At 33.9% G+C, this 26,630-nt stretch overlaps 1 protein-coding gene across 1 annotated transcript in view; it reads right to left on the bottom strand.

Moving 5' to 3' along the window:
* Positions 1-4,918: 4,918 nt before the first annotated feature.
* COL21A1 (collagen type XXI alpha 1 chain) overlaps positions 4,919-26,630 on the bottom strand; it is a 155,124-nt gene continuing 133,412 nt past the window's right edge. The window contains exons 18-30 of the mRNA XM_074333116.1: positions 26,071-26,115; positions 24,024-24,077; positions 22,309-22,362; positions 19,329-19,382; positions 17,375-17,446; positions 15,604-15,639; positions 12,950-12,994; positions 9,693-9,725; positions 9,078-9,224; positions 8,933-8,987; positions 8,257-8,457; positions 7,275-7,352; positions 4,919-6,183 (exon numbers count right to left, since the gene is read on the bottom strand). Of these exons, the coding sequence (XP_074189217.1) occupies positions 5,996-6,183; positions 7,275-7,352; positions 8,257-8,457; positions 8,933-8,987; positions 9,078-9,224; positions 9,693-9,725; positions 12,950-12,994; positions 15,604-15,639; positions 17,375-17,446; positions 19,329-19,382; positions 22,309-22,362; positions 24,024-24,077; positions 26,071-26,115 (1,062 nt within the window). The 3' untranslated portion in view covers positions 4,919-5,995. The remainder of the gene's footprint in view (positions 6,184-7,274; positions 7,353-8,256; positions 8,458-8,932; positions 8,988-9,077; positions 9,225-9,692; positions 9,726-12,949; positions 12,995-15,603; positions 15,640-17,374; positions 17,447-19,328; positions 19,383-22,308; positions 22,363-24,023; positions 24,078-26,070; positions 26,116-26,630) is intronic.

Consider the following 26,630-nt stretch of genomic DNA (forward strand, 5'->3'; position numbering starts at 1 on the left):
TTTTCAGAGATGAGAATACTGGTGCTTATCACGACTAAGTTGAATGCCACACTGCTAGGCAGCTCTGTCCTAAACGTATGCTACTAACCCTTCCTGGTTCCCTGGTATTATTCTCATCATTGATGAAGTTGAATCAAATAAGCCAATCATCAGAAAGTTGTCATAATGATAGCAAGTAGTTATTGAGCACTTACTGTGTTCCAGGTACTCCACTAGGAATTTTACTCAACTTACAAACATCCTAGGCTATGGGCGTCAGCATCACTCTCCTTCATTAAATCCATTCTATGGCTCAAAGAGAACTTCAAATCAAGCCTTGGCAAGAGGTATACATGAACACATATTTTCAAACACTGTAAGAAGCTTGCCTTTAACAAGCTCATAGACTCATGAGGGAGAGTGACAAGGAACAATTACAAAACAGGGTTAAAAACATAAAAAAATGTCATCATGGGTGAACGCATAGGATGTTAATGGAACACTTAGGAGAGTTCCCAACATTGACCTGGGATAGTCACTCTGAATGAAACCTGCAAATGACATTTCAAAGGACAGAAAAAAAGTAGTGCAATGACTTCCAACAGAACTAGAGAAACTGTAAGGCAGGGAAAAATTCTGCCAGATAAACACTGACATATATTAGATGGTCTCCAGTGACCAACTAAACATTGCATTGAAACATGGACAATATAGAGAACATATTTTCAGGCTGAACACACAGGTTTTGGAGACTGGCAGATCTGTGTTTCAATCTTGGATTCATCACTGTCTAGTCATGTGAAAGCTCAGTGTTTTTATTTATAAAATGAAAATAATATTACCTAGTCCTAAGGAAGCTGTGACTGCTAAAAGGAGGATGTTTTTGAAGTCACTGAATCAATAATAGCTGCTATTATTGATGTCACTCTCCTGGTTTCCTAATGTAACTGTCCTTCTTGACAAAACACAAAACTCAAGAACGTAGCAGGTCCTTGTTACTTCTCTTTTTGGCTGGTAGGACTCTAAAATCTGCCTGGAGCCATTAACATTTCATGGGGAAAGACAACAGCATTCATTTTTTTATTCTCTAGGTGTTAAAGACAGTGATCATTTATGTGAGATAAATTTTAACTAGTTTGCTTTAAAATGAACAACAAAATCATGGTATGATGAAGCATAAAACTAATCAGAACCTCCTTTCTTTGCCCCCTTCTTCTTACCTAGGTGCCACTTATTCCTCTAAAGGCTTAAAAAATTTTCCCCCTATTTCTGATTTCTTGATAAGGTGTGAAGTAGTGTTTATTAGTTAAATGAAAGCCAGAATAGCTGCTAATACTTACATTTAGAAAAGCTAATAAAGAAAAGTAAGCTTTCTTAAGTGGAGTCAAATACGGTATTATCAAAGGGATCCCTGGGCAGGTAGATTACATATAAAGAATCTTAGATGTTTCTGAAATTTTATCAGAAAATGTCTGCTTGGTTTTAACATTCTTCTTTTTATCCTCAACAAATACCAACTTTAACCACAGACTTTTTTTTCTGCAGTACTCATTTGCATAAACAAAATGATAATTAGCATTAACATTTTCCATCTAAAAATGATAAGCTAATTCACAAGATCTGTTATAAAAGCAATCCTCCACCATTACACTCTGTCCCTTATCCTTCTTTGCTATCCCCCCCCTTTTTTAAATTAGACTCTGTTTCCCTGGACACATAATTATAGAAGCAAAACATACAGGAATATTAAATACATTTTGATCTTTTCACTTACGTGGGCACAACAAGGTTCATCCTTTAAAAGCACATAAGTCCCCTGCTATGATAAAAACATATTCTCCATGGCAAGGCCAGCCCAGGACCAATCACTACCATTCTGTGTTCTCACTGGTTCTTTTCTGAATGACATTTGAAGCGTTATTTCTTGACTATAGGTAATTCTTGCCCAAATTACTCTTGAGGATATGTTCTTTCTACTGAGTCACTTCCTACCAAGCAAACTTCCCCATTTCCCTTTTGCCTCTCAGTTATGAAACCAAACAATCCCTTTTACCCCCAAGTACTGAGCAATCCTTAGGGCTCAACTGTCCAATGATTTCTTTCTAGTACAAAAGTTTAATGACTATTAAAAAGGAAATATATTTCTGAAATTACATTTAAAACTCTTGATTTTATTCCTTTCTATCACTTCTTTACTTGTCATTTAGGACGAGTTATTAAATACATTTCTTAATCTCTGAATCTGAAAATACTTGTTTTATTATATTGCCAGAGGAGGAAGTTTCCACTAGGAGCCTCTGTGGGGTAACCAACGTTAAACTAATTAAACAAGGATGCCATTAGACTAAGGTGGCTTCAGTGCCTTAGTAGACTACATAAGAAAACCAAAATATAAGCCTGAAAAGCCTCAAGATTAAGAAAACAAAACCTAAGTACTAAACACAAATAGCCAGACAGCCTTTACCAAATAAAGCAACCCCTTAATGTATAGCTACACAAATAATTTCTTTGCCTTTATTTCCACTTCTTCTCTATGTCTTTCCCCAGCTCCTGTTGTTGAAGCACTCCTAACTTCCGGTTTGGCATTGCCGCAATTAGAATCTGCTTTTTTCTCAAGTAAACTCTCAACGTTTCTACTGTGCCACTGTTTACTTTTTAATACCACAAACGAATGGAATGTGAGTTAGACACTGTTGCCCAAGCTCCTCCCCTTTTAATAATTCTTAAAGGAAGTTCAGAGCTTAATTTTATTTTAAGGATTTGTTATCACTACATTTATCATGAGGAGAAATAGGGGAAATAAAATAAATGAGAGTAAAATACTTGTAACAACTTTCTTAGTTGTCAGTTCTCATAGGACAGGACAATAATGATGGAACATGGCCTAGTGTCTGAAGACAGAAGGAACTTAAGTTTGAATCTTTACTGCCTCCTACTTCCTATATAACATGAACAAACTGTATTGTGGCTCCTTTAGTATGCAAAATGAATAAAATTTGTATATGTCATACACTAAATTCCAAGATTAATAAAGGTATTATTAAACCTTACATAATCTAGTTTGTTGCTAGAAAATCCCTAGATGAGGTCACAAGTGGAAAAAATAATTTCAAATTGATTTCCCTCTAAATCCAACCCACACACAGATCCTCACTTTCCTGCTGAAAAACATGTAACTTGAACCCTTTGTTTTAGATTAAAAAAAAAAAAAAATTCAGGGAAGTTATCTGATTCATCCACAGTCCCACGTCACAGATCTCTCTTCGCTTTTTTTCTTTTTTAATCAAAATGACTTTATGAGACTTTTGAAATCTATTTATTTAAAATTCCTCTCTAAAGACCTACTTCTGGGAAGGCAGAACCCATAAATAATTTAATGAGTAGGAAGAGTAATGTGCCTTATTTCAAAAATGTTATTTGGGACAAAACAAAATTTTCTATGTAGCTTTTGAAGTAAAGTTTTGTTAAAACAGTTCTTCCAGCTCAATATAACTAAAAAGGGGGTTTCTTTCTGGTCTTTTCCCTTAAAACTACAGACATACTCTTAATTTGTTTCCCTCTGGGCTCCCCATCAAGCCCGACAGCCCTCAAAGTTTAGACTCAATGCTTTAACCACAGAGCTGTTAATTTCTGGTGTTGACATTTTATACAATGTACTGGACCAGGATGACAGGACATGCGGTTTGACTATTCATTGTAATATTTACATAATGATAAGAACAACTTTCTGCCTCCCCCAGGAACCACAGCTAAAATCCCGCTGGTGGGCCAGATCTGTAACTGAGGAATAAAAGGGGTGAGCTTCCAACCTCTCCTTTGACAATATTTTTTTCAATCTGAAGAAGTAATCAAAGCTCCTAGCCAGAGCACTTTAATTAGATAAACTGAACCACATACAGGTAAAGCAGATAGGCAAGACATCAAAGTATCAATGGCTTCATTAACTGTGGTTTCGACATATGAAAACTGTATTTTTTTTCCTTTGGATAATTAAATTTTAAGGATATAAATCTAATCATATTTACAAAGCTGAAAAAATGTTCCGGCTAAATATATATAGTAATACTCTATATGGTAAATATAATGAGAAAAGTTTATCATAGCATCTTTGTGGTGTGTGTGTGTAGAGCAAGAAGAGCGAGAGCGAGAGCAAGAGTGACATCTTCCTCTCATAAGGCCAACAATTCTATACGATTAGGGTCCTACACTTAGGATCTCGTTTAACCTTAATTACCTCCTAAAAGCGCTATCTCCAAATATGGTCACACAGGTTATAGATTCAACAAATGAATTTGGGAGGGACACAATTCAGTCCATAGCATCATTCTACACATTTCTATACCACTTTCTCCTTTCTTAGAATGAATGTATTAGAATCATCTGTTTTCTTACCTGGGCCTCATCAGACATGAGTTCCCTCAGGTCATAAAGTGTAACTATATTGCCATTGTATCCCTAGCACAGTAATTGGCATTTCACAGCCATGTGACCAATGCTGGTTGAATGAAAAAATTATACCAACTACCTAGTCTGCTCCTTTACCAGGTCTTAACGGCAAATGCCATAACTAACGAGATATTGAGGCCTAAGCAGATACCTGGGGCTTTGTTGGAGCTAAAACATCAAACCAAGCCTTATGCCAATTCTGCTACGAAATGTCATGGACTTCAGTCTCCTCCAAGATCCTCATTAGAGTGATAGAATGACATATCAATAAAACTGAACATTGATCAACAGCCATTTCTGGGCCAGGAAGCAGATGCTATACCTGTTTAGGTGAGTAGCACACCAGCTGAATTTCTAAGTTCTTATTTCAGACGAACCAGTTATTTAAAAATAGGGTACATAAACTTATACCCACTGAATAAATGACCATTTGATATGGATAATATACTCAACAATCAATTAAAATTAAGTATTAAAAAAAGACACTGCAATCCGGCTTGTACAAAACTTTATTGTACTTTGAATAACAAGCAAATACAAAATTTAGAGCATGATATGAATGAAATATCTCAAATTATATTTCTTACAAAAGCATTAAGTACAGTATAAAAGACTGTTCATAGTAATTTAAAGTCTACCAAAAATATCAAGACATAATAGGAACCGAGGAGTTTCATTCAACTACAGCATTTATTCCCATTAGCTTTGTTACAATGAAAGTTAACATATATGAACATACACATATAATCAATGAAATAGAAACTGAAGGCATACAACAAACATTCTAATTACTCAGCAAGTATGAAGAAGAAAGTCTTTTCAGTATTTCTGAACTTCTGTTTTCTTTGAACACGCTGAACAATTACAATGAAAGGTTTTATCTAAAATGTTTTAATGTTACATAATTTTAACCATTCCCTGTGTAATCAATACTTTCTTAGCTTAGTCATTAATCAAATTTGATAATATGCAAATGAAATAAGAAGCACATTAATCGTATTCGGGGGTAATATTCAAAACATTGACCACCCAGCAGTCCATCACCCCATCAAATAAGCACAGACACTGGAGTAAATGATTGGTACGGCAATAAGGTCTGTCCCAGCTGAATATCAGCCCTGATCTTATTTCCAATTACCAGATACATATTTTGGCTAATGTAGAAGCATGAGTCATGAGATATGAAACATGAAATTGACACAGACATGAAATTGAACTCAAATACTCAGCTACATGGAGGCGGAATGTGAAATATTTCACAGTGACTGACATGGACGAACAGGCAATGGTGGTTTTCCATATTCAACTTTGATGAAAACAAATGGACTTAACAAGAAACCCTTGAGATTTAGTTAATGCTACTAATCTAAAGGCTCCAAGTTACTGAGGAGACTTTAAAATCAGTATACGTGACCTTTCATATATTTTTCCTTTAAGGAAAACAGTAATAATAAAAACACCGAGGTACTTTAGTTTCTTTTCAAGGGATTACTGTTGGTTATCTTCCTGAGATGCAAAAGACCACAAAAGAAAAGCACCATGCCTAGGTTGCTGAATGAGGCATCAGACACTAATAGTTCGGTCCTTTTCTAAATGGATCTCTTCCGACAATTACACTAAAACATAATGATGGATCACAGATGCCAGGGGGACCTGGTTGCCCCTGGATGCCAGGTTTTCCATGATCTCCATCTTTGCCAGGGAGACCTGGGTCTCCTTGAGGACCTTCTTTGCTTATTCCAGGAGGGCCCTCTGGACCTAAGATGGGACATTAACAACATTTTAACAAAGGAGTTTTCTTTTTGATGATGAGATAGCTGATTCTGTAAGATATTTAAACTGAAAAAAAATTTTTTTGAAAATTGCACATATTTGCACTAATGTGAAAAGAGGATGTATTCTCTTGATAATTCTATACACCATCCACTTTGAAAAGGACCATCCAAAAGTAATCAGTAATTTTTTGTAAAACTAAAGTAAGCTATATTAATGTAGCAATCATGCTTCTTAATAAGACATTGAGCTAACATTCTAACACTTCAGTGTGTGGGCTCTAAACTTATTTCTTCCTTTCAGTATATTTTTTGCCAATATCATTATAAATTAGCAGGTGATATATAGGTAAGTTAAAACTCTAATGAAGTCACTTTTGAGCCATATTTGCAAATGACTATTACTGGTACACAGGTTTTTTCAGTTTGCACATCTAAATACATTGCCCCTACCATAGTATAGTAGTAATCAGTACACATAGATGTTATGGCACTAATTTGTGAACCATAAACTAATTAGTTCCATTAGGATGTTCAAAGAAAGGAGAGTTAATTTAGGATGGCCTTTTAAAGTTGATACCTCAAAATAACAAAAGCAAAATATTCAGGTTTGGTAATGGAGCAGAGCACTTCGGGGCACTTCCTACTACTACTACTTCCTGTTACTAGTACTACTAAGAAACATTTATTTAACACTTAACTACAATTGTAGATATTGTTCTAAGTGTTTTACATAACAATATTAAATTATTTGATCCACCCAAAAGCCTCATGAGGTGGTAACATCATCTAAAATGATAACAGGGCATATTTAATTGAAAATATAACTACGAATGTCATGTACTGTCCTAAAAGCACTATATGCTTTAACTCAGATAATCTTCCAACAATGTCATAATACAGAAAACATATCCTCACCATTTTACAAATGAGGAAACTGAGGCATGGCAAATTTAAATAACACAGCTAGCAGAGGTGACTTAAAGAGTCTTGGTTTCAAATTATTGGATATAGATTTATGTTGATTTTTTAAAGCAAAACATGCAGCAACACTTATGAGCATATACAAACTCTTACCTGGTGGACCAGGGGGACCTTGCTGTCCAGGGTACCCAAACCCTTGGCTTCCCTTTGCCCCGATTCTTCCTGGTAGGCCTGCAGTGTCAAAGATGAGAGTAAGCTAATTTTTCCTGTAAAATCACTGCCTCCTAGATTATTTCTTTCAGAGCTGTTAAATATACACATTGGAAGAAAAACAAATATTTTTAAAATAGCTTGCCACCTATTTATTACTACTAATGGGAAACATTTTTGAAGCAAAATTTTTTTTTTTTTTTTGAATAGAATATTTTTTTTTTTTTTTTATTAAATTTATTGGGGTGACAATTGTTAGTAAAATTACATAGATTTTAAAGAATTATCAGTGGTTTAGAAATATTTAATGGGGATTAAATATTAAGAAAGAAAAAATGGTTTGGCTTTACTAGCCTTTTCTATTAATCATAGTTGTTGTTGTTTTTATTGCTTTGCTGAAAGATCTAAATTGTTCACATAATATTAAATTTACAGGGAAGAATTATCAACCAACACTTCACATAAACATTCAAAGGCAAAGAGAAATAATTTAGTTGTGGGCTATTAGGAAGTATGGTTGCAAAACATTATTTTTTCAATAATTAAAAAATACTGAATCATTTTTGGTAACAGGAAGTTATCAAAGTCAAAATAAAGGAAGTGACATCTCTGATTTTCTATTTAAAGACCTTATTTGACTCAAGTAAAATTTCTAAGTTCATTGTCAACATGTTCTAATTTGTAACTTCTCATGCTTCATAACTTTGCCCTCTCTCCCCCTGCTTGAAAATATTGCTTCAAGAAAATAAAATAAGTGCTCTTTATCTCAGTTGAAAAATTATTTAAATACTATGGGATTTACAATTTTTTTTTTTTTTGTTATCATGAAAACAAAAACAAACTCTTTCCTATTAAGTGAATTTAGGGTGAGGATCCGAAAAGTACTATTTTGTTGTTCATTTGCTTATGCACACAAATTAAATACCTTTTAATCCTCTGGCACCTGGGCGTCCAGGAGCACCCATTAATCCAGGAACACCATCTCTTCCTGGCAAACCAGGAAATCCTCGGGGACCTTCTGGGCCTATAGGACCTGGTGGCCCAGGAATACCAGGGGAGCCGTGTTGCGCCTGGCAATGATCACAATTTTGAATTCTTCCACTCTGGAGTAAGACTGGTAGCTGGGCTTAAAAACAAACACCCCCCGCCTTATGTTTAAATGGTGAGTGGCAGTTAACGGTATCTCTAAGAATTTTTTAAAAATTTACAGATGCATATCTATTGGCCAATAATGTCACTTCGAGGAATTCACTGTTCTGTAAAATTTGATCATTTGCTTAAAATTGGGGAAAAAAGTAAAAGTGCTCTCTGCCAAAAAAGTGGTAAATAAAATTAACAAATTTAACTATGACATTCATATTTATGAATTATCATAATTATGTTAGAAAATTTAATTGAATTAATTATAAATTGCTTTACTGAAAAATTTATAAAAGAGTATGATTTCATCTTTATAAAAATACTAATCTAGAAAAAAACAGACAAGGGGTTATAAATGTTCTCTACTTTCTTCTTTATCTTCTTCATATCTTTTATAATTTCTACCCAAAATTGGTATTACATTTTTTAAAAAGTCATTAAAAACTCTGTTTGAGACTTACCTCTTAATACATCAGTGCAAACTTGTCGAATAAATTGTTCTGAAAAGTCTCTCCCCTGCATCAAATTATTAGGGATTATAACATGTACATACCAAGTGAAAAGCAGTGAAAATATGAAAACTATGAAAGAAAGTAGAATACATACAGGCTTCCCATCCAACCCTGGAGGTCCCTGAGGCCCTGTTTCCCCAGGTTGCCCCTGGGGACCCATAGGCCCCATCCGGCCATCCATCCCAGATTCTCCTTTTGGTCCAATGGCACCTCTGATACCAGGTTCTCCCTTTTCACCTTTCTAAAAACAAAAGAAATCTTCAAAAGTTCTGTTTAAATATTTTAGGAGTTATAATTGCATCTTAAAAACCCTCAAGGATATGGATATGAACATACGTAAGTTATATTGGAAAGAGCTGGGAAATATGGTTATTGATCAGGAAGGGAGTTTCATATCACATTAAACTGTCATTTATCCATCCATCTACCCATCCACCAAACCGTCAGATATCCACTTTTTATTGAGTATATTATGTAGGCAGTAGGTATAGTGCCAGAGGCCTGACAATGAACCGATAATATTGGCAGACACATAACATTTCATACCTAATTGAATGAATCTACATCTCTCCAAAATCACTATTTAGGAACTACTGAAGACCATTGAAGACATCTTCTGTTTGCAAGGTCAATTGCTAGATTTATATAATATTGAAAATCCAAGCAATAAGAACTGAGCAGAGGAAGCATAATACATGAAGAAACATACCTCTCCTTTTGCACCATGATGACCTTGAATTCCCTTTGAAAATTAATAGGAAAAAAATTTTAATAAATGTGCAAGCTACAATACTAGTAATGTGGCATGCACCTTTATCGCACATTAAATCAGAATTTAATTTTCAGTTTGGAAAATACTGATAGAAGTAGTGCTAGAATTTCACATATAAGAGACCTACCTTTTTTTTGCCTTTTTAAAGGACGCTAATGACTAGGCAATATGCTAAATGGATAATATAAAACTTAATTTACTGAACTGTTTCATTCTTAGATGTGAATATTTCTATATGCTACAGGTCAATTATTGAGGTTAGAATGGGAATTCTAGTATTTTAAATTCTATTCTGAATTTAAAATATGTTATTATTTTAATAAAAATGAAAATTCACATCAGGTAAGATAAGGTATATTTCCTTTTTTTATTTTATGATTAAGAGGAGTATTCTATTTTCCAAATGTATGCTCTTAAAGTTAAATTTTGATTGAGTACTATGACAAAAGATGAGTTAAGGCAAAGATACCATTAAAGGTAATTAATAGTGAAGAAAATACATATTTATCCTATGCCTAAACCACTCACTGCTGGTAATTTAGATGTTAGAAAATCAGTGTAATGTACAATATGGTATTTTTCCCCAGTGATACAAGCACTGAGGAGTCCACACATGAAATTCATTCATTACAATCACTGGATACATACAGGTATATGGCTCTATTAAATTACCTGCCACTCATCTCTTTCACATATTCATTCCAATGACATAGATGATAAGAACTTTCAGGAAAGGCATTGAATTTTTTTTTCAGTTTTGTAATCCATTGTACACTCAAGCTCTAAAATCACCCAAGATCAGTTCAGGGAAAGGGCATGGCTTTCACATACACAGGTAGGATTTCATTACTCAACTTGAAAATAAAAAACTTGTGTTCTGCAATTCAATATAAAATTTAGTATATAACATTTCACATAATGAATTTTGAGTTCAAATATTTATTTTCATTTATTTCTAGGGTCGTTACACATGGATATCCAAATTAGACAAAAGGAAAGAAAATTTAGGTAAAATCAGTATATGGCACAAAGAAAGGTAAATTCTAAAAATAAAATGTGAGCATAATGACACTAACTTAATTTTCATATAAAAATCTATTGGTGAGCAAAACACTCTCTACAAGGCCATTCTTTAAATATTGAGGGTTCTATAGAAATAAAGCAGTATTTCCTACTAGGCATAATCCTAAAACTAGAGCCCGTGAAAGAGGAAAGATAAAACAGTAAGTTCTCAGGACTAGAACTGAATTAGAGCTGAAACTGAAAACAGCTGTCATCTGAAAACCCACTAAGATGATCTCATGAAAGAAACATTCAGCTGAACTCCATTCACAACTGGAAGGCCAAAAAATTACACACATGCAACACCTCGTAGGACGATACTGTGTTTCCCCAAAAATAAGACCTAGCTGGACCATCAGCTCTAGCGCGTCTTTTGGAGAAAAACTTAATATAAGACTTGGTCTATTCTATTCCTATTCCTATTCCTATTCCTATTCCTATTCCTATTAAAATTAGATCGGGTCTTATAGTAAATTTTGCTCCAAAAGACGCATTAGAGCTGATTGTCCAGCTAGATCTTATTTTCAGGGAAACAGGGTAGGTAACTAAGTCTTTGTTTACTTAAAAAGTTTGAGTAGACTATTCAGCTGTTGAAAAGCAACAACTGTTCTGGTCCCAGGATGTTCCACATAGGCTCAGTTCCTGGTGGTGGGAAATATGGGCTTTCAATAAATCTAGGGCAGAAGCTTTCTAGGGAACCCAAAACCCAAATCCTGCCTTAGGGGAGCAGACTTGCTTTTTTTTTTTTTTTTTTGAGAAGCGAGAAAGAAATAAATTAAGGGAAACTCGGAGACAGTGTCATCTATAAGCCAGTGAGCTAGCTAGTAAGTAGTGAGCTCAAATTCCAAAGGAAATATCTTTTTTTTTTTTAGAGTTATTTTGAGTAACAATTTTTGGTGAAAGGCCTAGGTTGGGGAGGTTAAAAAAATGGAGGGTGAAGGTCTTCCTCTGAGAACAGGTGTTTATAGATACTGTGTGTTTAACTTAGGGAAACTGAGGGCATCAGTCAGTGTTGCCAGGGAGGGAAAAGGACAGAGTTGGTAGTGTCATCAAGTAGATTTGCATCAAGTGGAAGAATACCAAACATAAAAGACATTTTTTCATTGAACATAACAGGGAAACTGAATCTACTTCTCTTAGATACTTTTGTGCTTATTGTTAGCTTCTAAAGCCTCACCTCTTCTTACTATCACGCACTCCCCTTCTAGCCCATGTTACAGACAATCTTGCTGCCATATGTTTCCAAACACTCTCCCCCATGGACTTTCAGACTCCTCCAAGGGATGAGAAACAGAGACCCCTGTGCTCAGAGACATCACTATACAGTTTTATCTCCCTATCTCCAGAACTGGTGTAATTAACCTTCTTTCACCAAATGTGAGAGAGGCCCACCCTGTGGGAGGACTCATATGTACAGCTGCCCTTTCCATGTTGACCAAGTTGGAACAAAGCTGGACTGTAGGCAGTGCAGCAGCATGCATGCTACACAAGTATTCACCACTTCTATGGTTTTTGTTTTGGTTTTGGTCCAGTTTGGATTTGACTCAACTTACGTGCCACATGCTAACCTCACTGAAACACTACTTAATAAGGAGAGTATAGTCAGGGAAGAAGCAAAACAATCTTATCGTGTATCTGTTCCATAACACAGTCCCTCAAATTTGCATTTTAGTAAGTCTCTGGCATAGTGCTTTATATCTCTGAATAAATTAGAAAAAAACAAGTGCAATCCTCCACTACATATGGTCTCATCCATTCCAAGAAGAAAATCAAAACTAAATAGTAGGTATGGAGATGCTGCCATTGTATGACTGCCTTTGGCCAATAAATACTCCAGAAAATGGGTGTAATTGACTACCTTCAGTCACTTACATGGCCAGAAAAAAAAAGCATTGAAAAGCAAGTCTCACAGCCACCAATATTATCAGTATGGGAAAATAAAAACATAAAATGAACAATTAAAGCAAATCATTATACCACCATCCCCTAACATTTTAATTTCCATATGCTTAGAATGTACATTACATCTATACTTCTCTCCATCCATTTTAATTTACAAGTAACCCTCTCTCTCAGCATTGTTCATTTATATTATTCATTATTTCATTTTCCATACAAGAAAAAAAAAATACCTGTTGTCCTGGAATCCCTTGTCTTCCATGTTCTCCCTTTTGACCCTTTAAAATTCAACAAATGTTATTAGTTAGTTTGTACACATATAATGCAATCACATGTACAACATAAACCATGTATTATCCTGTATTCTAGAAAATATGTCACAAAAGTAGGAATGCAAATATTTAAAATGATGTTAGTTATGGGGAACTTAGTCTCTCAGAGAAAAAAATTACGTGAGAGGAAAGCCAACCTGATTTTATAGTTAAAATGGATATAGATGAGGAACAAACTTTGGGGGAATATGTAAACAATTTTAGGTAGTTGAGAATGTTCTGCTGAGTCCACATTAGAGCATGAAAATAATTTAAACATCCAATGGCTGTGGACATTGTATTAATTTCAATGACATAATTATGTTCAGTATTGACTATACACATGGAGATAAGAAGACCTCTTTTTAAAGCAATTTTTAAAAATTGAAAATATACTGCAAAAATATTTTGAATGAGGATGTTTAAATCAGGACAAATGAATAGAGATAAAAATTAATAAGATATAAACACATTCGTCGGTTCAATAAATATTCTTGGATACCTACCATATACGACACTGTGCTAGACTCTGAAGCACTACTTTATCCCTATGTCAAACAAGATAATTAGCAGTTTCTAGAAAAATACATGCCTAGATAAAATAAGCAATTAAAGACCTAGTGACTACAATTTTAAATCACTCTTTCATAGTGATTTGTTCATTTACTTACATAAGTAAATGGCCAATATTTACTGAGAAGCACCTATTTTGCTGGCCATTAAGGACACCGAAATGAGATATCGTTGCTGCTTTCAAATTGCTTAACATGTGGTGGGAAAGATAAGCAATTAAATCAAGAATGATGAAGATAAAAAATTTAAAAAGAATAATGAAAACACTGTCTGATAAGTGTACACTGTGTAATTGGACATTTGGGCTGGATACTACTGGAACATAGGGAGGAACATCTGGCAGACGTTCAGATGGGGAGGGTAATGACTCAACCTTGAGTGCAGCCTTCAGGGTATAATAGAGGTCACCAAGTGGAGAAAAAATAAGAGGGTGTACCAGGGAGACAGACACAGGACAAAGGCAAGTAATTCCTTTTGGCTAAAGCAGTGGGTAATAGTGGATAATAGTGGGCAGAGTGGCAAGGGATACGTGTAAAGAACAAGATTCAGTAAAACTAGGAGGCAGTTTATAGGACAGACTATATCTTGAAATTTATGGGGCACCATTGTGGAATTCCTAAGCAGAAATATAATGTAGTTATTGCATGCTGGTAAAAGTGTGCGGGGAGCAGTGGGGAGGAAATAGACTAGACTCAAATAGACCAGTTAAGAGGATATTACAGTTTTCCAGGATCACTAACAAGAAATAATTAGGACAGTGGGGACAGGGAAAAGAGGCCAAGCTCAAGAGACATTTATATGTAAAACTGGATGTGAAGAAAGAGAAAGAGATTGAGTTTTAAGATGATTTCCAAGAACTTTTTCCCCTTGGTGGTACCAGTTACCATGACAAAGAATCTATGAGAAAGAGAGGTTTATGGGGAAAGATGACAATTTCTGATTTGGACATGTTATGGTGCACACAAGACATCCAAAAGCAACATCAAGAAGTAAAAGGGAATATATGGGTCTAGAGCAATTTACCTCACTCCTAATTTCAAAATTAATTTCAGGTATCATAATAATAATTGAATATTTGCAGTATAAAAAGTCTATGAAACAACTGTTAGACTGTGTCCTTAGCAGATTTTGATTCTACTATTACTTCAATTTGAAATGTCCTTTCATACCTCTAGAAATTCTGTAACTTTCAAAATTGTGTGAAATTTTGCAGAGTATTTTTCTTTTCACATTGAGCTTATTCTATATAGCAAAACTGAGCCACTATAACTGAGCTTTGTAGTCTTAAAAACATCGTTAAAGTACTATATGGACACTAGGTATGTAATTTATAGTTGAAAAAGTCCTACATTTCTAAAACTTAAAAAACTGAAAGACCAATAGATACAATTTATTCCAATAAGTATATCATTGATTCCGCTAATGGCATCCTATTCATGGGTCAGTGTTCAGTTAATGAAAAAACCCATTCCAAAGCCACTTAAATGGAGGGGAAATTATCCTTGTCTCCCACAGTAGTAGCAGTTCTCCTCTTTGCTTTTGTTGTAAAGACAGCCTAAACCAAATATCTTTCTAAACCAGCTTAGATTTCCTCAGCCTGATATAATTTTCGGTATAATTTTCCTTCTAATTATTAGTTTGAATATGTTTTATGTTTATGATTTATCAAATTTACTTGTGCCATAAGCCATTCAAATCTTTTTTGAAACATATACACTGTAAATATATAAATAAATATATATTAAAAGTATGTGATATAATTTATGTCTTTATTTTGTTGAATCACTTAGTTCCCAAGTTTTCTAACCTAATGAAGTGGTGAACAACCTTAAAGTTAGACTTGATGAGATATGAGAAATTTAGTAGCAAAGGAGAAAGCTGGGATTTAACAATTAGATATTGATGGTGAAAGAGTAAGGGGTTGTAAAAGCAATGTAAGAATTAAAAAGAACAAAGCCCTGATTTTATTGCTAAGCAGAAAAAAAAAAAAGGCAGCAACATACCTGAATGCCTTTTTCACCTTGATTTCCTTTGTCCCCCTGCAAAAATACAGTTTTACATGTATCATAATCTAGTATACGCTGCATCCTTTCAAATAAACATGTTTTTCTACAGTAAAGAAAAATACATGATCTCATGCAAATTCCACAAGTACCTTAAATACAGAAGCTGATTACAACACAATATTTGGGAAGAGAATAAACCCCCATTATGTCAAAATGATGTTCTAAATAAACACTTCCCCGTGCTTGTACATTCAAAAGAACTTTTACTACTATTGCTATTTTACCGAGAAGAAGAAAACTTTTCTATATTGATCACAATCTGTGGTTAAACAAACAAGTAAGAGAGGACTTATTTTGACAGATGTTGTTTTGTGATATCAAACTGAAAATCTTCCATTAAATTCACAGTAGCCACAGCTTCATAGGACACAATGAAATAAAACATAACGTTGAAACAACATTTTAGAAAATATGTTACAAAAAAAATTTGTAGGGGAAGGGGGGTTTATATCCCATAATAGTAAGTTTCCAAATGTTTCTCAGCTAGAAGAAACCTTAGAGGTTAACTAGTTCAATGTCCTCATTTCTATAGGTCATGAACCCACAGGAAAGGTAAGCCCTCGACCTAAGTTGAACTTGGACACTGTTTTCAAATTTCTATCTCACCATGCTATCTTAACATACGGAATAGTTTTGTGTTTACAGGAAACAAAATACAGCATTCATTTTAAATGGCAAGTGTTTGAACAAGGAAATTCTCTAAATCTAAACATATATTCACAGTATATTGACTTAATATTCACTAAGGGTCTAGCATTAATTGCTGCTATGAGGGCCATTCCACTGTCAGCAAGTGATTCCCACTGCTCATCAAAATGAAGGGGTCAAGGATTGCACTGGGCATAATAACTTAGGGGCCAAGTAGACAATACATGAGGGATAGAAAAAGGAAATGGCAGAATAACTGAAACAGCAGAGAATATGAAGATGGAGACCTAAGAGTTTGTCTTCTTTCCAGAACAAAAACCAGTATATTTGCTTTTAACCTGAAAGGTATGTATTTAAAACGGCATGGACTTCTTTGACAAATGGGCAAATGGGCAGTCAGTGTTTCTTATAACCTTCAAACAAATAATAATATGTATACACATACAGGTCATCGTTCCTTAACGAGAGAGAGAGAGAGAGAGAGAGAGAGAGAGAGAGAGAGAGAGAGAACCTGAAGTGTTGCTGCCTTATCTCACCAACATTTTATATGAGTATATATGATTTGTATTTGAAACCCCTTATTAATTTTAAATAAACTTCTATGTAACGTAATTGTTTTAAAGATAGGAACTTCATGATCAAACATGCTGGTTACAATTTTTATCCTTTCAGATTTTTGCCCTAATTTTGGTAAGAGTGATATTTATATTTTGGTAAGAGTGCTGGATGTTGAATACTTTTCCAAAAATATTCTTGACTCACCTGGAATGACTGCAAAACAATCTAAATTTACAGGATACTATGTAATGGTATGTTTATATTTCCTGATCTGCATGCCCCTTTCAAAATCCTCATGTAGGAGGCAATCCCCACGCAGGGGCATGAACGACACCACAGCTATTAGCATGGGCTTGAACATATTATACATAGTACAATAAATATACACTAGGTCAGCTTATCATTAAAAGTATAATCAGTCCTACTATACTACTTTCACTAAAGGAAAACTCACATGTTAATAACTGCTTCAAGTGAATTATATGTCCTAAACAACAAATACCTTTTTTCCTTGAATTCCAGGTAGGCCCAGGTATCCTGGTTCTCCTGGGGGACCCACTGCTCCTTGTTCTCCCTGAGTAATACAGAAATTTCATAACTATCACAGACCTGCTGCTTACGAGCAATACTACTGCTTTTGTCTCTGCAGACACTTCAAATTTCAAACTGGTAGTTAAACAATGTTGTTAACATGTAGAGTTATTACTACAGAAATAGTAAAGGATGAAAAGTTTACTGGAGAGCCAAGAAAATTTTTTGTATTTTTTCCTATAATTAAGAAGTTCTGCTAGCATACCATATTCTAAAATGTTATAAATATTTGGTATTTTTATTGTGTTTTATAACTTCAACAATAAAGTAAATAATAAAGTAGTGAAAATAAACACAGGTATCCTTTTTTATTTACTAACCACTTTCTCTTCCTTCTTGAAACTTTTTCTCATATTGCTACATTAAAAACCTTATTTTATTGCTACAAAACTGGTAAATAGAAATAATAAAAATTACTGAAACTCTCATTACCCAATATTTTAATTTTTTTACATATTTTCTCTCTACCTCTCACAAACACACATACACAACTTAGTTACTAATATGTGCTATGTATGCATAATTACGTCTTTTACTTCAAAATAGATTATGGTGAAGCTCTTAAGTCATATATATATATATATACGCAATCCTAATCTCAGGTAACTTTTCTTAAGGGATACAAAATGTTAATCTCATCAAATGATGAGGGGGAATTTATAATATATATATATATATATATATATATATATATATATATATATATTTTTTTTTTTTTTTTTTTTTTTTTTTTTTAAGGAGGGCGCAGCTCACAGTGGCCCATGTGGGAACTGAAGCAGCAACCTTGGTGTTACTAACAGCACCATGTTCTAACCAACTGAGTTAACCAGCCACCCCTGTCATATGCTTTTTAAAACATAATTTTTAATTTCAGAATAGTATTCAACTGCATTGGCTTACTGTATTTTACTTAATAAATTTTCTATTATTAAACACTAGCTTAATAATTTTTATTTTATAAACAATATTAGGGTGAACATCCTTATACTAAATTGTATGCATATTTATATTTTTTCTTTATACTTATGGAATATTTTCTTAGAAATAAATTATTCAGTACAAAGAATATCCATGAGTCATCTTAACTCAAGTGTTCTACTTTCCATCATCTCATAAGGGTTCTTCCCTTCCTGTAAAATAACTTTAGGCAATTCTCAGAAAGTGTATAGTGATGATGTTTCAATAATATTTAGTTTAAAATTGTAAGAGATGGGATGTAATCCTGAACATGCTTCACTGTTGTACTGTTTTGTGTTTAACCATTAGTCCAAAACTCTATCATATGAACTAAAGACTACTGTCTTTTGTGTAAACTAAGTTTTGTTTTCTTTGCTCACTGTGCCCACTCCTGAGCTGTTGAACATTACTCTAGATTTTTAAAGGCTGGAAGAGAATTGAAAATCTCATTGAAACAAACAAACTATTTGGTTTGAAGGACATTGGTGAAGGCAGCCATTGGTCTCCACACTGAAACTAAAGTTCCATCAATCAGCAAACAAAGGAATTGTACCACTCATGGAAGTCACACACTTTTGTTTTCAGCTATGTAAAACAGTGATATTTTCTGGACCAGAGAATGTGTTCATATTAGCATACAAATTTCATCATTTCTAGAAAAATCAAGTCAAAGCAGTCAAAGCATATTTCATGCCTTTATTATCCAAACTATGATAAGGTATCCAAAAAACAGAAATGCAATTGGCCCACATCGGCCATTTCCTTTCATGTACCTTAATTTTGTGACATACGCAATCCTAATCTCAGGTAACTTTTCTTAAGGGATACAAAATGTTAATCTCATCAAATGATGAGGGGGAATTTATAATTCTTTGAAAATATTTCCAAATGCATCAAATCACAATTACCTTGAGCCCAGAAGTTCCACGCATCCCTTGAATTCCAGGTTCACCTTTATTTCCCTGTCAATGCATCAAAACCATTAGAATTAAAATAAAAAATCAGTTACGATTTTTCTGACATAGACATTTAAGGAAATATATTTAAAATAATTTTTACATTTTCAACTTTCCAATTGTTTGAAACATAGACTCTATACATTAAGCCTACCTATTAAGAAAATTCTTTTATGCAAAGAAGTAAGCCCACACATTTATAAAGCTCTTGAAAAGCATGTGTTAAATGCTTTACTGGCCTTTTATATTGGCAGCTTCAAGTATAAGGGGAGAGATTCAAATCTTTAGGGACGAGCACTAATTAGCTAGGTCTCCACACTGCCCAGATGAGAGCCATATATTTTAACAGTATTCTCTGGGTTGAGAATATTCACTTTACTCTGTTTCACTTTCTCCCTATGATTTACCTGCCAAATGTGACTGAACAAAAGAAGATTAGCTTCAGATGTACAGTGGCTTTTTTGAAGAAGTACCGGTATGAGTCAGAAAACATTAGTTTGGTTTGAAGGACATTGGTGAAGGACATTGGTGCTCTTTTTCAGGACTCCAGTGTAGACTTTTCTAACAGAAATTAGAGAGTAAGACTAAGTTGACAGAGCAAAGAATGTAAGATAAGAAAAGAGGATTGGATACTGGCTCATGAGGAGAGATTGTTAAAGGTAGTTCTGATTTTCAAATACATGTCATTATCTGAAATCACAACCCAATCAAGGTCTGGAAAAAGCCCTAACTAAACACGTCGGTGTGACACTTGGAAGGGACAGGTAATGATCACCCTTAGCCAAGTTGGGTTCACTCATAAGGGAACCAACTTCATTTTAGCTTTTGAAAAGTTTTCTGGGCTGCTCATGTTAAGAAACATGTGAACCTAATAGGAATTTAATGAAAGCATTTAGCACATAACAGCACTGTTGAACCATAGAACAATGTTTCTTGAATACTTCTCATTTTACAAATGATTAAGCTGAAATTGAGAAGTGAGACTTGCCAAAAGTTGCATGACTTGATCATGTTAATATATCCTAATATCATTTAAATAATATTTTTCAAAAGTATAGTATGGTAAAATAGACTTATGATGGTTCAACAGCTATTTTAAAAAGAGGTATGATAATATAAATTAAAAGTTTTCTAAAGATTTACCAGAGAATTTCAGCCTCAGCCCTGCTCTATTTAATACAGCTTTTTGTCTCACTCTAGACCTTGTACCAATGATATGGAAGGCACGGTCCATAAACATATACTTGACAAAACTGGAGTGATAAGCGGATACAGAGGTCAATAAACTAAGGCCCATGTGTTAAATCCAGCCCAATGCATGTTTCTGTAAATGAAGTTTTAGAAGAACACGGGCACATCCCACACAGTTTATGTTTCTCCATGGCTGTTTTTACATTAAAATATCAGAGTTGAGTAGTTGCAACAGAAACTATATGGCACTCAAAGACTAAAATGTTTATTATCTGGTCCTTTGCAGAAAAAGTTTCCAACAATGGAGCTAATATATAATGCATGAAAAGAAGTTGAAATGTTTCGCTGAAAAGATTACATTAACAGGTATAATTTTAAAATCTTGAATCTATTTTTAACAAAATAATTGCACGGGTACAAAATAAGGGAAAGTGAACTTTACAGCCATTCATGTAAAAATAAACAAACTGTGATAATGGAAACAGCTACTTGCCTCCCCAGCCAAATCAATAGAATTTACAAATGATGCAAATACCTTATTCTAACATCTTTTCTAGAAAATCCAGCAGATTTAATTTACCTTCAGCTCAGTATGAACCAACAATGTGAAGTGGCTAATTTATAAAAGCTGATGAAATCTGAGGCTTTCAAGAATTCTCAAGAATTAGAGTGCCCAGAACACTATGGGAGAGGCCACTGTACTTCAGACACTCAAGGGGTATACAACTAAAAATGACCTTGAGAAATTATGGAGAACCTCTACTTGGCGAGCCCAGTCACTCAGGGTTTTATACCAACTCTGCACACCTACAACTACTAGGACCTGCAATATTCCAAGGGGGGGGGGTCCACCCCTGGTGAAAGGGCAGCTACTTGTCCCTAGTCATTGGGTTCCATGACAGTTTATCCTGTCTCTTCTTTAATACTTTAGAGATTTAATGTAGAATAGATTAGTGTCTATTCCTCCAGGTTAATGCCTAGTTGAACGCTTCCAAAACAGCAATTCCATCCTTCCTTTCGGAAGGTTGTTCTTGACTCATTAAATAGTTGAGAAAGTTTCCTAAGTCTAGCCAGAATGCACTTGATTTGAACCTCTAAAAATATAATAATAACAACAAAAAATACTTCTCTTAGCATATGATTCTTCTATACACCTAGAAAATGGTCATACTATGGTATTCAAAGAATTTCAGTTCTACCATGAGCATACCTAACCTGACATTCTAAATATATTTGCCAAGCTTGTCTTAGTTTTTAAAAATCTGACAGTGAAGATAATATGCATCCCCAGTCCTGAGGGAAGAAATGCTTAATAAAACTCACTACAAGACATTTTAAAAATAAAAATTCCATATACATTCCACTAAACATAAATACTAAGAACAGTACTGGGTAATTGATACAAGTGTTAGTACTCAATCATAACTACTAATGCTCTAGATTGGTGGGTTTGGCCCCATACATCATAGAACTCTACGTATTCCCCAGTGCCCTCCGAGATGCCAATAAGGGAGCAGGGCACTAAGCAGTGAGAGATTCTAGGCCCTTCCCAGCTTAAACCAGACTTGCTTTACTCTGTCTTACATGCCTAGTTTTTGCCTAAGATTTTATTTTTACAAGTGATTGTTACAGAATTAAAAACACATTCAAAATAAAGTAAATATAGTTAAAACTTTTACTGAGGTACATAAATAGTCACTTTGCACAAAGTTCTCAATTTTACTAATTTCCTTATATTTACCTTCAATCCTGGTGTGCCAGGCTGACCTGGTGAGCCATTACTTCCCATCAAACCCTACATTATTAAGCAGGAATTGAAAAAGTAATGTAAAAATATGTATTTTAATATATATTTTCAAGTTACACATTCTCATCATAATTAAGCCATTAAAATATAATACAATATTTGGGAAAGTTTCTCATACACATCTAAATAAAGGATAATAAAGAATCAACCTATGCAAGGTAGCATGAAGGCTAGCAGAGTCCTTGTTATTCTGTTGCTTAAAGAATCTACAAATAGCACAAATTACTGGAGAGCTAGTCAAAGACAAATGTAAAGAAAATTTTATTTTTCCTACACTTTTTCTTCCTTTTTGTCATGATGGCTAAGAATTAGTTTCTTCATAGATGTTATCTTCATCAACATTATTTATCATTTCTATTTTTTGAACAATATTTTGAAAGATTTGCAACCTAATAAATTATCTGAATAATCTCTCTTCAAGTTACAGAATGGCCATATTTTAACCATATAATTCCAAATCAGACAATCATAACTAATCTAGCATCAAGGACCTGATTTACGTTTACTTTAAATATTATTACGTATACTAAAATACTTGGTTCCTCTTAAACATGGCAAAGGAAAATGATGAGCAAAAAAAATAACTCAATATCATCAGAAAACATAATCTCCAATATGTTCATATTAAAAATGCCATGTTATCACTATTATGCTTGACTGTCAATTTAGGATATCATTGCAATTATAATATGTAAAATGTGCTAGTTCATAGCACAGTGTAAAATATATTAGGAATGTTAAATATAGATATTCCTGAAGTTCAATAAAGTTCTATTCAAAACTTTCATTTTTCTGGAGGCTAACTTAGATATTGGTAAATAAGCAAGTTTAATTTATTACTTCAATGAACAAATAACTTGGTAGTGATGGTGTAGATAGGGGAAGAATATTCCATATAAGAATCTTCTTTTAAATCTCTCCAAAAGTTGAATAAGATTTAATGGACATTATTTTTTCCTATTTACTCTGACATGCAAAGTTCAACAATCTTTTAGCAAGCACTGAGTAAAATACCTGCTTTTTAAACTTACATAATTAAATGTAAACTCATAAACTCTCAAACGTGAAAGTGATTTCTTTTATTTAAAGAAAAAGCTATTATAAGCAGTTTGATTCATATACTAAAATAAACATCATTTCTAGCAATAAACTCATAAAACTTTTATGTAATTCTGCACACACCTAACCAAATTTTTATAATTTCTAATATCAAACTCATATGTCTCTTCCACTTTCAAAACTTCCAAGATTTAGGATCTTCCTATACTACCCCTTCTGAATGTATTTGGCATCGTTTGTACAATAAATTTGTAAATTTCTGAAAAATGGAAAAATAACATTGAGCTTTAGACTTTTTCATGGTACTTAGTACTTTTTAATGAATAACTAGAATATTTGTTTTCTGGTTTATCTATAGTAAGGAATCTTGATCTCTATTTTAGTGGTCAAGTTTTTGAGAATCAGAAGAAATCTACAATCTTCTAGAAAAATGGACATAAACATAATCTTTTTCACACAAATGGATGGAATTTGTGGACCCCCGAAAGCACACTGCTGGATCCCATCCAATTTTCTGAACTCCAGAATGAAAACGCCTAGTACATAGTAACAATATTTCAAACACTCTGATAATAATAACATTAACATACAGGTATCCCCGGAGCTCCTTTTTTTCCTAGTGGTCCCGGAGGCCCAATTTCTCCCTAAAAATCAAATACAGATCACATTTAATATCAGAAATTATCAATTTATTTCCAGGAACTTCCTACCAAAGCTCTATGGAATAAAAAATCGTTATCAACCATCCCAATTTTTCTTTATTCCCTTAATCTACTGCAAGAAAGAAGGAAGGCAAGGCTGAAAATTCAGGAATCTAACACCTTAAAGATTTGGGTCTAGGGTCTGTGGAATTACTAAGTCAAATATTATCCTTAGGAAATCAGGTGTGACACTTGCCATTCTTTCAAAGGAAAACTACCAGTTCACAAAGAGTTGATAAAGTGAGACAAAAGGAAAAAAAAATCAAGAGAACATTTTCTTATTAGAGGTTAAGCACTATAATAGCAAACACAAACTAATTTTAAAAATTAGGGCACAGAACAACAGCATTTAGACTTCAACTTCAGGGACTGTGGCTGATTAAGTGCTCCAAGGGAGTCTCTGAATCCAGAACAAAAACCCCTGGAAATAATATTCTCTGTGAGAAAGTGCTAGTCTTATAAGAAGTAGGGGAGGTCTTCAAAGGTCCCTCATTTGAATACAATACACTCTGGGTTGGGCTATAACTATGATGATTTGAAACTGTTAAGAAACCTTGCCAAAGGGGGAGATTCAGGAGTCAGAGGGTTGGGATTGTCTGAGAGTGGATGCTCAACTCGGGGAAACTGACTGTTGGGCCAGCCACTGGAAGAAGCAGGATTTTCAAAGGGGACTGAAATGGTACTTGTGGATACCAGCAGGAGGCAGCTCTCCATGCCTCAAGTTGGCTCACAGGACTTCCATCAACTAATATGCAGCAATGAGTTCATAATCAACAACAAAAAAAGAGAAGGCAGCAAGCCACAGACTGAGAGTCAACAGGAATGTGAACAAACTGCAGGTAGTAGATTTTCAGAAACAGAATTTAGAACTATATGTGAAATAGTTACAAATTAAAAAATGGAATCAGAAAGACTATTAGGACTGAAAACAGAACAAGAAACTATTAAGCATAAATAGATGCTATTAAAAATTAGAACTAGAAATAAAAAATATGACTGTTTAATTTTCTAAAATCAACTGATGATTTAAACAGCAGATTAGACACAGTAAAGGAAAAATAAGTGCACTGGAAAATATGTCCAAAAAAAATTAACCAGAATGTAAGACAAAAATCAAGGATATGAAAATAAAAAGCTATTTAGAGATATAGAAGACAAAATTAGAAGGGATAAAATATATCTAACAAGAATTCCAGAGAGCGGCAACAGAGTGAATGAAAAAGTAGTAATGTAGAGATAACGGCCAATGTTTTCTAGAGTTGATGGAAATAATTCCACAGAGCCAGGAAGCAAGCTGAATTCCCCCCAAGATGAATAAAGAGAAGTCTATATCTAGATACATAGTAGTAAGTTTTAAAAACACTGAAAACAAATAGGATACCTTAAAAAAATCCCAAATGGAGAGACTGCTTACAAAAGAATGGTAATTTGCATCAAAGCAGATTTTTCATAGTTAACAACCGAAGCCAGGGGATAATAGAAAAAAATCCTCAATGTGGTAAGAGAAAATAATCATCAACCTTGAGTTATATGTCCCACAAAATTATTTCTCAAAAACAAGAGTAAAGATATTTGTAATTAAATAAAAACTGAAAGTTTATTACCAAGATAGCTGTACTAAAGGAACTTCTAAAGACATAGTATTTCTGGAAGCAGTAAAACTACTCCCAAAGGAGGGTCTAAGAGCACAAGACAGAAAAGCAACCAAGTAAAATAGAAAGCATGTATGTAAATCTGAATTAATGTTGTCTGTATAAAACAACAAGAAGTAATTTGTAAGTTCAAAATAATAGCATCTGAAATTATACCGTATTTGAACAATTAACTGTTTCCATGAATGTGGTAAAAAAGGTATTCTACGTGAAGATGCATCACCACTTTGCCCTTTTAATAAGCAGATCCAGGCCCAAATCTTTCAACTTTTGTTAATACTTACCTTTTGTCCCATTAATCCTTGGTTTCCAGGAAATCCTGGGATTCCCTAAAAAGAAATAAAGTAGATTATTAATTAAAATATTTATTCACTGTAACCTTAGAAAGAATAGATTATAACTGGATTTTTAACTTGAATAATGCATGATTTCAAACATAATCCATTTAGAGTTAACACCGCTACTTATAATAATCTAATTTGGAAAAGGAAAAGTTTATGAGAATCAATATTATATGACCATCTATTGATACTTAAAGTTATAAATAAGGGCTTTCAAAAAGAGAAGCTGAGGCTATTAACCTTGGTCCTTCTTTCAGACCAAGATAAGTGACAAAATAAGGATATTATGAATAATGCAAATAAAACTCATCAAATCAGAGTTCAGATTCAGACAACAGTTCCAAGGGCTCTCATAGTATCACAACTGTAATTAAAAACTAATGGATCAATAATTTACTCCAAACTGAGCCTTGAAACACCCAGGAACATAATTCCTTGAGTAAAATATGATAATCTTTCTCCTAATGATTCCCTTGCTGATAAAATCATGAAGAATATGTAGA

Source organism: Rhinolophus sinicus, linkage group LG05, assembly GCF_036562045.2.
Source record: "Rhinolophus sinicus isolate RSC01 linkage group LG05, ASM3656204v1, whole genome shotgun sequence".
In the NCBI taxonomy this organism is placed as follows: domain Eukaryota; kingdom Metazoa; phylum Chordata; class Mammalia; order Chiroptera; family Rhinolophidae; genus Rhinolophus; species Rhinolophus sinicus.